Raw genomic sequence first — 15,078 nt, 5'->3', positions numbered from 1 at the left:
ATACAGGATTAAAGAGCCATCTGTGTGTGTGTGTGTGTGTGTGTGTGTGTGTGTATGTGTGTGTGTTGGGGTAAGGGTTGAGGTAAGGGTTGAATAAAAAGATTCTTTTCTTTTAAAAAACAACAGCAACAAATAATTTATAATAATAATAATAATAATAATAATAATTTTATTATTATTATTATTATTTTAAAAAATAAACATAAACATAAACTTTTTCACCCCTCCGAAGAATGCACACTTTGACACTTGTATGTACACTTGACCGTTTCTAAGAAAGAAAGAGCTGCGATTCAAGTTGATTTCGGATTAAATTAAATACAATGCTCGTAGACTCAAATTGATTTGATTTATTCTGGGGGGTTTTGGGGGTGGGGTGGGGGGCTTAGTTTTTTATATATATATATATATATATATATATATATATATATATATATATAGTTTTTTAAAAATATCCTGGTGAGGGTGGATCCAGAAGCCTGTCCAGGGAACACCGGGCGAGACGATTTCACCCCGGAGCGTAGGTCGGTTCAGCGCTTTGTACGTGTACGTTCACGCCTAGATACGTTGGCTAGTTAATCCGCCTATAATACGCATGGTCTTTCGTTAGGAAACCGGAGAACCCGGATGAAACCCGGGCCAGACCGTTTGAAACTAAAATCCGAGCTCAGGATCGTCGAACCAGGGACGGTGGAGCTCTGAAAAGTGTTACCTGCTTCTCTGAACAATAGATGGCAAATATAGCTGATCGGTAGGATATATATACACCGATCAGCCTTTACGTTCAAACCACTGACAGGTGAAGTGATTAACATTGATTATCTCGTCACAGTGGTGCCTGTCGAGGTGTGGGATATATTAGGAAACAAGTGAACTGTCAGTTCTCAAAGTTGATGTGTTGGACGCAGGAAAAATGGGCAAGCGTAAGGATCTGAGTGACTTTTGACGAGGGCCAAATTGTGATGTCTGGACGACTGGGTCAGAGCATCTCCAAAACGGAAAGTCTTGTCAGGGGGTTCCTGGTATCCCAAAAATGGTCCAAGGAAGGACAAGCGGTGATCTGTTGACAGGGTCATGGGCACCCAAGGCTCTGATGAATCACGGTTTCTTTTACATCGTGTGGACGGTCAGGTGTGGCCAAGTTGACGTAGTTATCATTTGTACATCATATAGATTTGTCTTGATCGCCATCAAGGTCGTATATCAATAACAATTTCAGATATCAGCGCACCACAGGCTTCCACACCAATTCGAATGATACAATATGATTCAATTCAGTAGGATTCAGTATGATTCGATTCAATATGACCAAATTCGTTCAGAATCTGGAGTAGGCCTACCGGTCTAATTTAATTTGCAAATAATGATTTTTAAATTTTTTATGTTACAGAAATTTCATCTTTCTAGCCAGTTGAATTGTTTACACGTCAGTTGGAAAAAAAAAAATTATTATTCACACACACACACACACTCTGTCCGGAGCGATCTGCCAATGTAATACCAACAAATATCTGTAATTCTAATTCATGTCGACATAGAATGATGTACAATTTCTACATTACATCGATTGGTGTAGAAATCCTACATCCATGTAGTCGTATAAGATTGGCAACGTTCTGCGGTATAAGACGAACACACCACTTTAAAGTGTGCTGTTACAGGAAAATAATCTGCTCCACATCAGGCCGCATCGATTATTTTCCTATAACAGCACGCCCCGTCGTGTCGTATTCGGAGATCTGATATTAGCCGATAGATCAGCTATCGGGGCATCGCTAATATTAAATAGTATGGAAGATTTATACCTGTAAAAACCCAAATGAACCATCGCCAGAGTGAACAATAGTCTAGTCAGCCCAATGTACCCATGTTACATACCGTGCGTTTTCCAGAACGGGAGTTACTCCAATAAAAGCCAAACATTTCTCAAAATTATTTCTCTATTCATATCTGAAGTATGAGTTTAAATGATTTATAACCATTAGGTTGAAGTATTAATTATAAAGATGCTGCCTCCTGCTGGCTCCTGTGGGAATCATCGCTGGCAGATGTGCTGTAAATTAGAACAAAGGTTACGTCCAAAAAATTTTCTAAAATCCTCAAGGGTAATAAGAACCTCGAGTGTAATAAGAAACCTCGTTTTGCTTTTTTTTGTTGTTGTTTGTTTTTAGAAATGTTATTATTCAGCTATTACAGTACCTGAGTTCTAGTTTCCCTCTTGTGAAAGCAGTTACTGTAACCACGCCGAAGTTGACCATTTTCCAGCGACTTGTCAACGATTATAATCTTTTATTAAGTGCAGAAAAAAAACCTGCCAACATTCTTTTTTATCCGTTTATAGTTACAATCAACATCCGTCGAACACGTGATATTCTTCTTTGTTAAGGAAGAAAATACTTAAGACTTTTTATCCATTCATGGTTACGAACTTCGTTCCCGTTATCAATAATTCTCAACAGTTGTTCCCTTGTGAGCCTTCTCTATTTTGAAGTGAATACAACAACAAAGCGCAAGGGTTACCTCTGACTGTTGCAAAGCGCTGACACTGGAGACTCCTTCCATACACATGTTAAATAAACGTTTTTTTTTCTTTGTTCCGGATCACACGGAGCATGAAATGATAGATCATTCAAGCATGTTAATATGGACCTGTGATTTGCCCTGCAGCAGGAACACCTTCCGACCAATCGGATTGGAGCATTTGATAATGATTCATCGTCTACATAGTAAGAGGTGATCAATGCGTGCGTTTTGCCGAGATAAAAATCTCACTTGATGATCACATGAAGGTTATTCAGGTTACCTGAATATGAACCACTTACCGTTTTGTCAACGCCAATTTAGTTAACGTGTCGTTATTGATATTATCATCATAAAAAAAAAACAACAACACACACACACACACACACAATGCAGGAGTTCTGTTTTATTTCTGTTTAATGATTGAATCTCAGGAACGGTTACAGCTAGAGCCAAGGGAGTAAACTGATTTTGTGACAGCATAAAAGAACATCCGAGTCCAACGGCTTCGTGGTTTTTTTTTTTGTTGTTGTTTTTTTTTGTTGCAAAACTCGGGGCCAGCCCTATCGTTTTATCCGTTCTTGCCGATATGAAATCCCTTAGTCGTAACCCTGTAATATTCACACCGATAGAAAGATCGACAGGGTGGATATCGTTTCTCAAATTGACCTGCTATCCTTCAAACGTGCTCGCTTGTAGAAAATCGGAAACGCGGATTGGTATTGTCGTTCAATTAGATGGCGTACGTTCGAAGCCCGAATTCACTTCGACCTAGCTGGCTTACAGCGAAAACTGTAAACTGTATCTTGACACATAAATATACAGCATAAACACAGTACTAGGCTGAATAATAAGTCAGAGCGTTTGATTTCTCAAGGGTTTTTTTTTAAATTATTATTATTATTTTTTTACAGTGGCGAAGTCCCATTCGTTTGAAACGCTGGCATCCCTAAAATGGTGCACTATTTACTGGATTATAGGAGGATGGATACTGGTAGGTGGCTGAACACTGTGGCGTTCGTACAGTACGTAAGGAAAAAAGAAAAAAAAAACAAGAACAAGCCCGTGTGGAATCATCCCGTCTCCTTGACTCAGACATTCACTACAGAGGGAGAGTAGCAAATCTTTCAAGGCAAAAAAATAATAATAATAAAATTAAATTCGACAGGACCGCTCCGTCTAACTCCGACAGCATAAAAGGCGAATAAATTAACGTATGAATCGAGGCCAAAAGGTTTCCTAAACTGCGTCCTGACCAATCGGACTACAGCACTTCACTTCTCGAGGTCTCGAGCATTAAGACCGCTGCTTTTTCTCTGGAGGTAGTGTACAAGGTGGATCGGTGGTCCGAGTCTAAAACCGTAACCGTAATGTACCGCTTCAAAGATAATGCTTTGTTTGTTTTGTTTTTTGTGTTTTTTTTTAAATAGCATCTCACACTGTTTTACATACACATTTGCTAAGTGGTTGCAGTGGTTGTTCGTCGGCTTGGCGCTAACTGTGAAAAGAATGCGAAGCTGTCCGATGAGGCGTTAGTCCGAGGTCTAAGCGTCAGACGTCTCGGGGGGTGTTTTTTTCATTCTTTTTTTTTTTGCAGCGTACCTCCGTGATTTTTTCCCCCCTAAATGGTCGAGCGGTGCTTCAACGACCCCCATCATCAGTGCTTTCCCTAAACAGATACACAAATATAAATTATACACGAGTACATAGCAAGGTATCAATCAATAATGAGAAAAAACGAAATCGTGTAGAAAATTGAGTTGATGTTTTATTTGAACCTCTTCCACGAAGGTAGCGTCTTGCTGATGGATCCCATTCGCCGAATTTGCGCTGCTGTATGCCTGTTAAAAGATGAACCCCATGAGAACGTTCCATTTAGGCCACGCCCACTGTGGGTTTCAAACCGAATACAGATACAGATACGTATGATTTGAGCACTAAACAAATACCGATAGCGGCATTGCGTTACACCCCTAATATACAGCAATGCTCGGTTCTGAAGATGGTACAACCGCGATTCCGCTTGAACACTTAAGATTCAAAATCACACTGCAGGTAAGAGCAGATGGAGAAATAGGATTTGTGGCGTTTGCGCAGCTTTACCTGGCTCTTATCGGGTCGCATACGCATGGCCTGCACCAGCTGGTCCACTTCCTGGTTGTGCTCCAACGCGTTCCTCAAGGCCTCCTCGGTGCTCAAGAGCCGCTGGCGCAGGCGCGCCACCTCGGCGTCCGTCCCCGACGCTTCCATCATAGAGAAGCGGCGATGCTCAGGCGACGACCTTTCACGCCCCTGAGGTCAGGAGAGGGTGCGAGAAACCAAACGTGGAGTAAGGATTTCAAATAATACAGACATTTTCACTCCAGACACTAGTCATCCAGAAACATAGCAAGTAACCAGAATGACTTTTGACTGATTTGTCAAATTAAGTATTAAGTAAATCAAAATGGCGGACATCGAAGAGGCTCACCAGAAGCAGCAGTTTCTCCCTCAGGCTCTTGATGTCATCCTGCAGCTTCTGTTCCTTCACCTTCCACTCGGACTTGTGCACCTCACGGCTCAGGTCGCGGTCCATGCCCGGCGAGTGGCGCGGCGAGTCCAGCAGCAAGACGCGCAGCTCATTCAGGCTCCTGGCACGAACACGTGAAAATATTCGCACGATCACAAATACAAAGTGATCAAAATAAGATTGCTCAGAACAGAAGGTTCTTACGTTTTTTTCGTTGATTTTTTTCCAGAAATCTGACAGTTATTTTAAGGACGTGATTATTTCAGTAACTACTGAAATATGACACGTTAAGTAAACATATGATGTACCGCCATACTCGCTCAATGACGTTGGGAGCTTTTAAATCCTGAACGTTCCACCCACGGAAGCCTCAAAATGTTTCGTGTCATATTAACAGCGCTGTTATAAACACTTTGCTTAAATATCCCGTTTACTTTATGTATACTTGCTTATATTTTCAGGTTTGGATTTAGGCCCATTAAAAAAAATGACAATCAGTTGTGATTAGAAATATAAATATTCCCTCAAGCAGCGATATGTGGGGGTCCAAGCACCGGGCATATATATAATATCAAAATAAAAAACAAGTCCAGTAAAAATATACAGCATATGATACATGAACAGACAAATAACCACCTATCTAGTTCACTTTCTCAGAAATGAAGAGATCGCGCAGGTGCTATGAGGCTTATGTCCACGCAATATCGTGATATACAGTATAACTGATTATTTACACTTGTATTAGTTTGTAATTATTGATCACGTTCACTTATCACTAGATTCACCGATGTGAATACAATTCAGTCAATGTTTATATGAATTAATAACATTCAATAAGTTAAGAAATCTTACTTTAATCTTCAGAATTGAGTTCATGTGTTAATGCTAATGAGAGTAATGTGTTTTCTGTTGATGAGACCAGTTACTGTGAAACAACTTATTGAAATGGAGAGAATAAAGTTTTTATTTGCATTTCCTTCAGAGGTGTGGAATTAAATATTATTAATTTAAAAGAAGGCATAAACGGCAGAACTATCGGTATCGGTTATCGGTATCAGCCGATATCACTCTGAATAGTCGATACCCGATTATTCAGAGTGATATCAGCTGATACCGATAACCGATACCGATAGTATAGTATTTCTCGATACTGAATTTCTCATCTCTGCTTATCAGGTCTAAACGTCTTTTTAAGCCTCTGTTTGAATGTAAATAACCACTAAAAGCACAGGTCGCATTCGGAGTCAGGATATGGCATCGATCTGAAAGGCTGGATAACGCTTAAAGAGGAGTTTTAATTAGACGGATCGTCCTCATTAACCCAGACGGTTCTTAAGTAGATTAAATGGTGAAATGAGAACGATTCATGGGTGTACTCTGGGATGGGGAGTGACATCCTACAGATTTCAGTGAAGAAGATGAAGTGAGAAGGTGGAACAGCTATTTGAGGAGGATATGGATGCGTGTGTGGATGTGTGTGTGTAGAGCGAGAGAAAGAGAGAGAGAGAGAGAGAGAGAGAGAGAGACAGACAGAGGACGGCGCTTTGTTGCAAAGTGTAATTCATAAAACAAGACCATAAATAAGTAACTTAAATCAGCCTCCAGATGGCTTTTGAGAAGTTTATATCATCTGGCTCTAATACCACTTTTATAAACCTTGCTAACATTCTTTACCTCTCTTTCTTCAGAAGTTCCTGGCTAATGATCACCAGCTGGCCTGATGCATCGTGGGATTTCTTGGTGATGGCTTCCAGCTCCGCCTCCAGACGCGTCTTGTCTCTGAGGAGGCCGTCGGTCTTCCTCTCCCCCGCACGGACTTTAGTCTCCAAGGCTACGAGCAAATAATATCGAGAACAATGCTTTAGTTGTTCAACCGGTGCGCTGGTCGATACTGCTACTTCTCTTACCGTTGCAAATGATGCGGAAATATCACAGAGCCGTAGTTTTAACTCTTTCTAATTCCCCAAACTACTAATCAAAACCGCTTCTTCCCAATCATCACACTCCTCATAAATAACCCTGACTTTCAGCAAATCTTTGCCAAGATCTAACATTCCACAAAGTAAAGTTAATTAGCGAGCTACCAAATGAGCCAACGGGAAACAAATTCGAATGGCTTTCTGTCTATTTTGAAAGCCCATGAGCAGTGGTGTCCAATGTTATCCGCAAAGGGCCGGTGTGGGTGCAGGTTTTCATTCCAACCAATCAGGAGCCAAAACCTGATTCCACCTGTTTAATCAGTTGAGCTTAGCTTTCAGTAAACTCAGGTGGGGCTTCTGCTTGGTTGGAATGAAAACCTGCACACACACCGGCCCTTTCCGGATAAGATTGGACACCCCTGCCGTAGAGTCTCCTACCCAACGCACTTTTAAGAATCCCCCCCAACCCCCCCACGCACTATTCCCAATAGGGTAATGCATCCGAGATTACCCTGCAGCAAATGAATCTGCATGGAGAACATAGTCATTACCTGTTATCTGTGTTTTGAGGTCATCTACTTGTGTAGTAAGAGTGGAAACTTCTTTTTCCCTTTTTGCCAGTTTCTCCAACGTTTCTGTGAAAATATAAAAGCATAACAGAAAATAAATGGCATTCACATTGAAATTTTATTTTTTTTTTTTAAAGGCGGGAAATAAATAGGGCATTGGGATTGATTTACAGACCTTCTATATTTTGCTTTAACTTAATCTTCTCTTCAGAGTTGTCATTATTTTCTATCATCTGTGAAAAACAAAAAAAACATTGCAGACAACATCGAAATGTAGAGAAACACATCAAAGACAATAAACCTTCAATTTAATAGCTCACGTTGACGTCCTGGCTGATGTGATCGGCCTCGACAGCCTGCAGTCGGTTCTCGCTAACCCTCAGCTTCTCTTGCAGGTCTCGGATCTCAGCTCTGCTTTGTGCTTCGGCGTTCTGAAGAGCCTCGTAGTCAGCCATCTTCTTCTCGGCCAAATCTAGCCGTTCCCTCAATCCGGCGACCTTCAGCTCGGCCTCCTGAAGCTTCTCCATGGACTCGCTGAGCTCTGGGTTGCTCCTGGCATTCTCTTCGCTCTCCTCTAGCTTATCTTGTAGTTCTTGGACCTTGGCTCGAAGCTCCTCGCGTTCCTTGGCCAGCACGGCCACTTCGATCTCGTGCTTAGCCTTGAGGTTCTCCACCTCCAGCTGCCGCTCCATCCTCATGCTCTCCACAGTGGCCCTCATTTCAGGTGTGGGACCGTCTCCCTCTACCCCGCCCGTCTCGGACGCTTTGGAATCGTTGATCAGTGAGGATTTGAGCTCCTCCAGGGCTCGCTGGTGGTCTCCAACCAGGGCGTCCAGCTTGTCCTTCCAGCTATCCATCATCTCCATGTTCTCACGGGTGGCCTGCTGGAGCCGTTGGCGCAGTTTTGTGATCTCTGAGGCCTGCCGTTCTGTGGTGGCTTTGAGGCGTTCGGTTTCTTGGCGGCTGGCGCTCAGCATGGCCTCGTAGCGTTCACGCAGCTGGCTGCTCTCCTCACGGCGTGCAGATTCGAGGCGTTCTCGGAGAACGAGAGCCTCGGAGCTTGAAATCACATCTTCGCCTTCCACTACGGAGGACGAGGCTCTCTGCAGGCGTGCCTGGAGCTCCTCCGCCTCGGCTTTGCGCAAGGTTAATTCCTCCTCCAGCTGCATCACTCGGCTCTTCTCTTCAACCGTGGTTTGCTGATGGACAAAGAAGAGGTTTTTAATACGCCGCTCCTCTTGTGAATGCGGTTAAGCCTTTAGTTCCTGCTTTTCATGGGTTAAATTCAAGAGCAGAACATTTTAACGTTGAGAACGGTCCAAACCCATAGTAATTACTGAAACATAAAAAATGCTGGTATGAAGCCAAACCAACAGAATCGTAATTCATCTCAAGATTAAATCGTTTATACTGGCTAGTTTTCGAAAATGTTCTGCCGAGTCACCCGCAAAAACAGAACTTTCGGCGTTCTCTAATCCAGCGTCAGCGTCGCTTTGCACGTGCACTCGATCAAACCGCTGACGTTTTTACAGCCAAAGGAAAGTCCGATTTTAAAAAGCATCGTTTCACAAACGCCTTATGTTGAAAAAGCATAGAAAAGGCAACCTACGAGGGGAAAGGACACGAACCCAAGCAAGCCATTCTTTGCACTGTGTTCCTAAAAGCAGCCAAGCATAATGTGAGATGATGCATTCGGGACACGCACACATATACACACACATATCTACAACAAGCTGTGAAAGAAGAACCAGTTGAAGAATCCCGAGTTTCGAAAGAGGAGACCTAGTGTTAGTGTTGACAAGAGATTTACAGGGATCGTGCCCTTGCATTTCTCAGGAAATCGCTGAAGAGATACGCTGCCATCAGACGGCATAGGAAAAACGTTCGGAGGAGGCGCGATCCCAAAAGAGAGAAGACGGGGGGGAAGGAAAGATAGAGATCACACCACTCTTCTTAGTGTTCGCTGCTGATTTAGGAAGATGTTTAGAAAGTTTAGACTACACACGGGATTAGCGGTTTCATTTCACCTTGATACTCTTACCCAACCTCATGGGTGTTGCCTGATGGCGCCTTCTGCCCTGTTAATAAATAGGAAAGCTTGAATTGGAAATTTGGGTCAGTGCACGTGACACTGCCCCAGCTTTACGACCACAACACGGCACGTTTCGTTAAGATGGCGGAAAGTGTGCCATCACATTTCAGCTGAAAGGAACATTTCATTGTGCGGAAAGAAACATTAAATTGTACGTGTGCAATGTGACTCTATATATGATTTTATACAGATGGGTGACAAATTAATGGGGACGGAGATGGGGAAGGGGGACGACACCGTCTTAGTGAGGTGTTTGGCCGACACAAGTCACCAGAACAACTTGGCATTGATTCCACAAGCCTCTGGAGATGGACTGGAGGGATGAACACCGTTCTTCTAAAAGATCTTCACACAGTTGGTGTTTCAATGACTATAGCTGTCTAACACGTCACTCCGAAACCTCAAAAGTGTTCAACTGGGTTGAGATCTGGTGTTTGTGAAGGCCACTGCAGGGGTCGATGTGAGCCAAACCATGCCAGCAAAATAAATAAATGCCCCCCGTAGCAGCGTTTGTTTTTTTTTTGTTTTTTTTTAAATTTGTCACCCATCTACGTCTATATCGTATAACGCTATGCAAGAACAAAACGCAATCAGCATTTCAATAAAGTAAATATGTTACTTTCATAAGACACTATTAGAATAAAAGGCTCCAAAGGGCCTCTAGAGTAGACATATTCAAACTTTTTTCCCCATGGGGCTCACTTCCCAGTTTTTTAGAATTTAAAAAAAAAAAAAAAAAAAAATCGATGTTATATTTATTATGAAAGAAAGTGCCTGTGTATTTATTCAAGCCGGGAAAACGGAGTCAAAACGAGGGCAGGAGTCAAAACATTGTGAAGTGGTGAGGTGTCGGTTAATATCAAGCAGTTCAAAACGTACTCGGATGTTAAAATGTGGCAGTCTTTTCATTTTGGAGACCCAATCACCCCCATTCCCAATACCTCCCAGTTTGAATACTCTTTAGAAATGTTTTCAGGTTCTGTGTAGAACCTCACAACAATTCTCATGACTAAAACCCTTCTAAGGAACCATTAATGAATTGCAAATACATTTCAGTTTTTTAGCTTTGGTTTTCTACAATACTGACGTCTGGGTTATACGACTTTTGTCTATATACTAGAAATTCAAGGCTTCTACTTGGAACCCTGTATAATAATACATTGCATTGCCCCTCTAGGGGAAACCTTAATTGTTCTCTCTAGAATCCTACAACAAAATGTTGTTGTTTTTTTTTCTTTAAAGAGAAAAGGTTCCAGCGTCTGTAGAAACCCTTTTAGGAACCCCCAAATTCCTAAGACTATTCTTCACCCCAACCGTCAGGTTACTGCCGTTCTAGGCTGAAGATCACTCGGATGATAAATGGGATTATGGTTCAAACGCGCTCCAAACCTGCCTTAGAGCCCTGCTGAGATGGAAAGGATTAAAATATACAGAGAATAGTAAGGTTCTGAGGACAGAAGGAGGAGTTCTGAAAGACCTTGAATGTCAGTGATGGAACTGCACCGCATGGACGGACAGGGGTCAAAAGGTCCCCAACTTGAATGTCCTTGTTACTGTAATTCTATTGGAAAATACAGCAGCAAAATCTAATTAGGTCTAATCTAATAATGCGACTTCGGTTATTACGGTGAGATGAAGTGTGAGCTTTTATTTCAGGAAGGGAACCCAGACAGGTCAGTTAAGTTCCCAGTTTATTAGGTTTACGTACCATATAGGTCACTTAGCCCATCTGTTGCTATGCAGAATAGCAAGCGTCCATTGGTGTAAGGAGAGCAACATAACCAGGAATGGACAAATCAGTAACCCAGGACAGATTCTGTGTCCGGGCTTTTAGTTTGTAATCCATAGTTGTCATATGTACTTTTCTATCAATATATCGAGAACTCCAATAACATCCGACAGAACACCACAGCTTAAAGCCTGCTACATGATCGTATAATTATCTGTATTAGTGCACTTAACTAGCTAATGAGGTCGACCGATAGTGGATTTTACCGATACCGATACGATAACTAAGTCGGGCGGTTAACTGATTAATAAATTTTTTAAAAAGTGATACTGAATGAAACCATAACATTCAAAGTACAACATTGCTGAACATTATTACAAAAATAACAGCATTGACTGAACTATGAACATGCATTTGTACAATTTTTTTTCTTTAAATAAATATATAAATATTAACATATATTAACTATTAATAAATATTCAAGTGAATAAAAGATATACATAAAAACTGAAGGAAAATGTAGCAGTCCAAATAACAAAAAAATAGAGACATTCACAATTAATCAAAAACACTTCAAATAACACAACAAAATTTGCCAGCGATAGTTGTTATTTCGCCTCTAGAGGCCGCTCTCGTACTGTATAATGACAGCGGACCCTTCTCAGCCGCTCCCACAACGGACGCAACCGGGAACAACCATCGGTGTGGATTTTTGCTTATAACTGATAGTTCCGACAAAAGCGAATAAATCGGTCGACCTCTAACTAGTCAGGTTTCCGGTAACCGAAACATGGGACTGGGCAACATATGGGTACTTTCACTTGCCCGGTGGGCGAGCTAATGAATTTATGATTTGTCCACCCCTGAATTAGCATGGATAGCTGATGACGCTACCATACAAGCGCATCAGATGGAACATTCTAGCTGCAAGTCAAATGATGGAGATCTTAATGTGCTCGATGTGCAAGGCTGGTGCATCACAGGATGGAGGAACCAAAAGAAGAAAAGGAAGGGGGGGGGGTAGGGGTTAAACGATGGCTACAAGCAGGTGTGACATCTACTCTCACTGCACGTTTACCATCTTTTCCTCTAACTCTTTCTGAAACTTCTCTGCTTTGGACTTTTCCAAACGCAGATTCCGCTCGAGCTGCCGAATACGGGCATGCTCCAGTTTGGTCTGAGTCTACGGAGAGATAAAAAAAAAAAAAAAAAAAGAGAGAAGGAGAGAGAGAGAGAGAGACAGAGAAAAGAGAAAGGAAAAACACAGGACACAAAGTACAAGAAGAGAATTTAAACTTTATGAAAAGATATCTTAAGGAGAGGAAACTGAGATGAAGGAAAGTGCATAAATATTCACACCCTTGAATTTGGTGTTCTTTGTTGTAACTCTACAAACCATGAAAAAGTCACTGTAGTCTATAACAATGTAATAATCATTTTTCTCAGTTTGTCTGTAGATCATTTTTCACTGAGCAAATGCAACTTTCCGGAAGAGAAGCGATTCTGTGTACGTGTTTTATTATCCTTTACTTTATGACAAACATATTATATTAATAGATTTAGTCATTTGCATTAATATAGTGTACTGTTTGTACAGTGATTACCTCACTATGCGTATACTGCGTGATTTGGGATTTTTTCCCATGGTACTTGTGCAGTGAAATACCTCTAGATCCCCTTTGGTGATGGATTCCTCCTCCACCCTGAACTGAAGGTCCTCCACTTTCCTGTTTTAGCACAGAACAACCGCTAGGAGTCAGAAAATCATGTCCTTTGGAGCATAAAGCATCGCACGTGGAGCAAATGTGGCACTTGGGGTTGTACCTTTTCTCTTCCTCGAGCTGATTGGCCAGTTCCATTTTGTCTCTCTGTGCATTGGCCAATAGGGTGCGCACTTGCTGCAGGTTGCTCTCTGTCTCTGTTGCATACTGCAGAAGGTACAGAAGAGGATAACTGGGAAAATGCTCGACTGGAAATATAACATTGGAAATATATTGTAATAGAAAAAAAAGTATTTCTAGACCTGTAATTAAAAAAAAACTGTTACCGCCAAGCGATAAATCTGACTAGCTCTTAATTATTTCTGGGCAGCAAATTAGCTCTACCCCTTAGACAAAACACAAACGTTTAGCTCTGTCAAAAAACAAAGAGGCATCATCTCTGATTTGGTGCAGCTACCTGTAGTGTTTATGGAAGGAGTCTCCAGTGTCAGCACTTTATAACGTTGTCATTACGTTTTTCCAATATGGCAAAAAAAAAAAAAACTACGCTGCTTTTATGAGACTAAAACGAACCTGCAGGTGCTGGGCTTTGAGTGTGTTCAGTTCTTTCTCCACCTCACAGATGTGACTGGTGGCCTTGGCCACTTCAGCTCGCTCCAGGTCGCGCTCGGCCAGGAGCTGTTCGATGTGCTGCTGCTTTTCTTTGAGCGCCTCCTGCAGCGCAGTGGTGCCGGAGATCTTGCGCGCGTAACGGGACGACGTCTCCGTCAACTGTGTGGGGTGGTGGTGGGGGGTTAAAAATAGACGTATAATGTGTCACATGACCGAAACAGTGACGGGGATCGGCTATGCTTCACGAGTAAAGTCTGTACCTTATTCGACTACGGTACGTCTGACCTTCATGTGCGGTTTTCTAAACAGATCCTCGTGTCCGTACAGTACCTCATGTTCACCTCCTGCTTTGCAAATGAATGCTAATATCTGCCATCTCTATAACATTTTCCCCAACAGATTTTACAGCTGAAAATATCACTTCATTTTAACCCTCCTATTATCCATTATGTTATGGGTCAATTGGACCCATTTCTACATTTGAGGTGTCTGAAATACTGGTTTCTCATTTAGGGTCATGAACTTACATGCAAATATTTCTTGTCTTGGACAAGGTTTACTGTTTTAAGCTGTTCTTTGCTGTTTTTGTATGTATTTAAACTGTGTAAGACATTTTGACCCATAACATAATGGGTGTAATTCCCCCCCCAACATAATAGTAGGGTTAACGCTCTGGCAACAATCCGACCCCCTCTCTCCCTCACCAGGCCCGTGCGGCTGGGTCTGCCGCCGACGCTGGAGGCTACGGAGCTGACAGAGCTGATGGACGAGCTGCTGGGGCTGTGAGCCAGCGAAGACACTCCCATGGCTACACGCTTGCTCTTCTTGGCCTTGGCCGGACTCGTGGACGGGAAGCCGATGCGGATCACCTTGTGGATGGGGGCAAACAGGCCGAATTTGTGTGGGCACTGGAAGTACCTGAACAGATGCAGAACAAGAAGGTCAAAGGTCTTGACATGAGGCACTAAAATACGGAAACTGAACACTGAAACTGCCATATTTGCAGCCCAAATAAAAGATAAGTCTTACTACCACAGCACTGCTGAGTTCTCGATTCTGATTGGCCAGGAGGTGTTGATTCATTTTCTGTACGAGCGAGTCTGACAGTATTTCCCAACGTTAAATATTTTAGCTCTGCTCCGAGAACAAATTGCATGAACTAATTTCTGCTTAAATGTAATGACAAGAAAGCCAGAAACGCACCGGGATGTTATTCAATTATTTATCTAGCGTCTTTGTATCTGCAGCGTCATGGAGACATGATTTACGGACAGCGGCCGTAATTCCTCGTCATCGTGACCGACTGCGTCCGTTTCTGCGACTCGATTTCCCGTACAGAGTCGTACCTGTAGTTATACACGCCGTCAAAAAGGTTTCTTATATTTTTATTACAGTTTAAACCTATTG

The 15,078-nt window shown here is 42.2% G+C and overlaps 1 protein-coding gene across 3 annotated transcripts in view; it reads right to left on the bottom strand.

The window, feature by feature from the left end:
• Positions 1-2,911: 2,911 nt before the first annotated feature.
• Positions 2,912-15,078, bottom strand: part of clip2 (CAP-GLY domain containing linker protein 2) — a 33,165-nt gene continuing 20,998 nt past the window's right edge. The window contains exons 5-17 of one of the 3 annotated variants that reach the window (XM_017460557.3): positions 14,376-14,589; positions 13,633-13,830; positions 13,163-13,266; positions 13,005-13,065; positions 12,417-12,521; positions 7,838-8,716; positions 7,693-7,750; positions 7,500-7,583; positions 6,704-6,860; positions 4,991-5,150; positions 4,624-4,812; positions 4,299-4,361; positions 2,912-4,189 (exon numbers count right to left, since the gene is read on the bottom strand). In XM_017460557.3, coding sequence (XP_017316046.1) covers positions 4,178-4,189; positions 4,299-4,361; positions 4,624-4,812; positions 4,991-5,150; positions 6,704-6,860; positions 7,500-7,583; positions 7,693-7,750; positions 7,838-8,716; positions 12,417-12,521; positions 13,005-13,065; positions 13,163-13,266; positions 13,633-13,830; positions 14,376-14,589 — 2,284 coding nt within the window. In that variant the 3' untranslated portion in view covers positions 2,912-4,177. Of the gene's footprint in view, positions 4,190-4,298; positions 4,362-4,623; positions 4,813-4,990; positions 5,151-6,703; positions 6,861-7,499; positions 7,584-7,692; positions 7,751-7,837; positions 8,717-9,544; positions 9,596-12,416; positions 12,522-13,004; positions 13,066-13,162; positions 13,267-13,632; positions 13,831-14,375; positions 14,590-15,078 lie in introns of all 3 variants that reach the window. The other 2 variants (XM_017460559.3, XM_017460560.3) reach the window with 2 other exon arrangements.

The sequence above is a fragment of the Ictalurus punctatus genome, chromosome 28 (assembly GCF_001660625.3).
Source record: "Ictalurus punctatus breed USDA103 chromosome 28, Coco_2.0, whole genome shotgun sequence".
Taxonomy (NCBI): Eukaryota; Metazoa; Chordata; class Actinopteri; order Siluriformes; family Ictaluridae; genus Ictalurus; species Ictalurus punctatus.
This window is presented reverse-complemented; position numbering and strand designations above follow the sequence as displayed.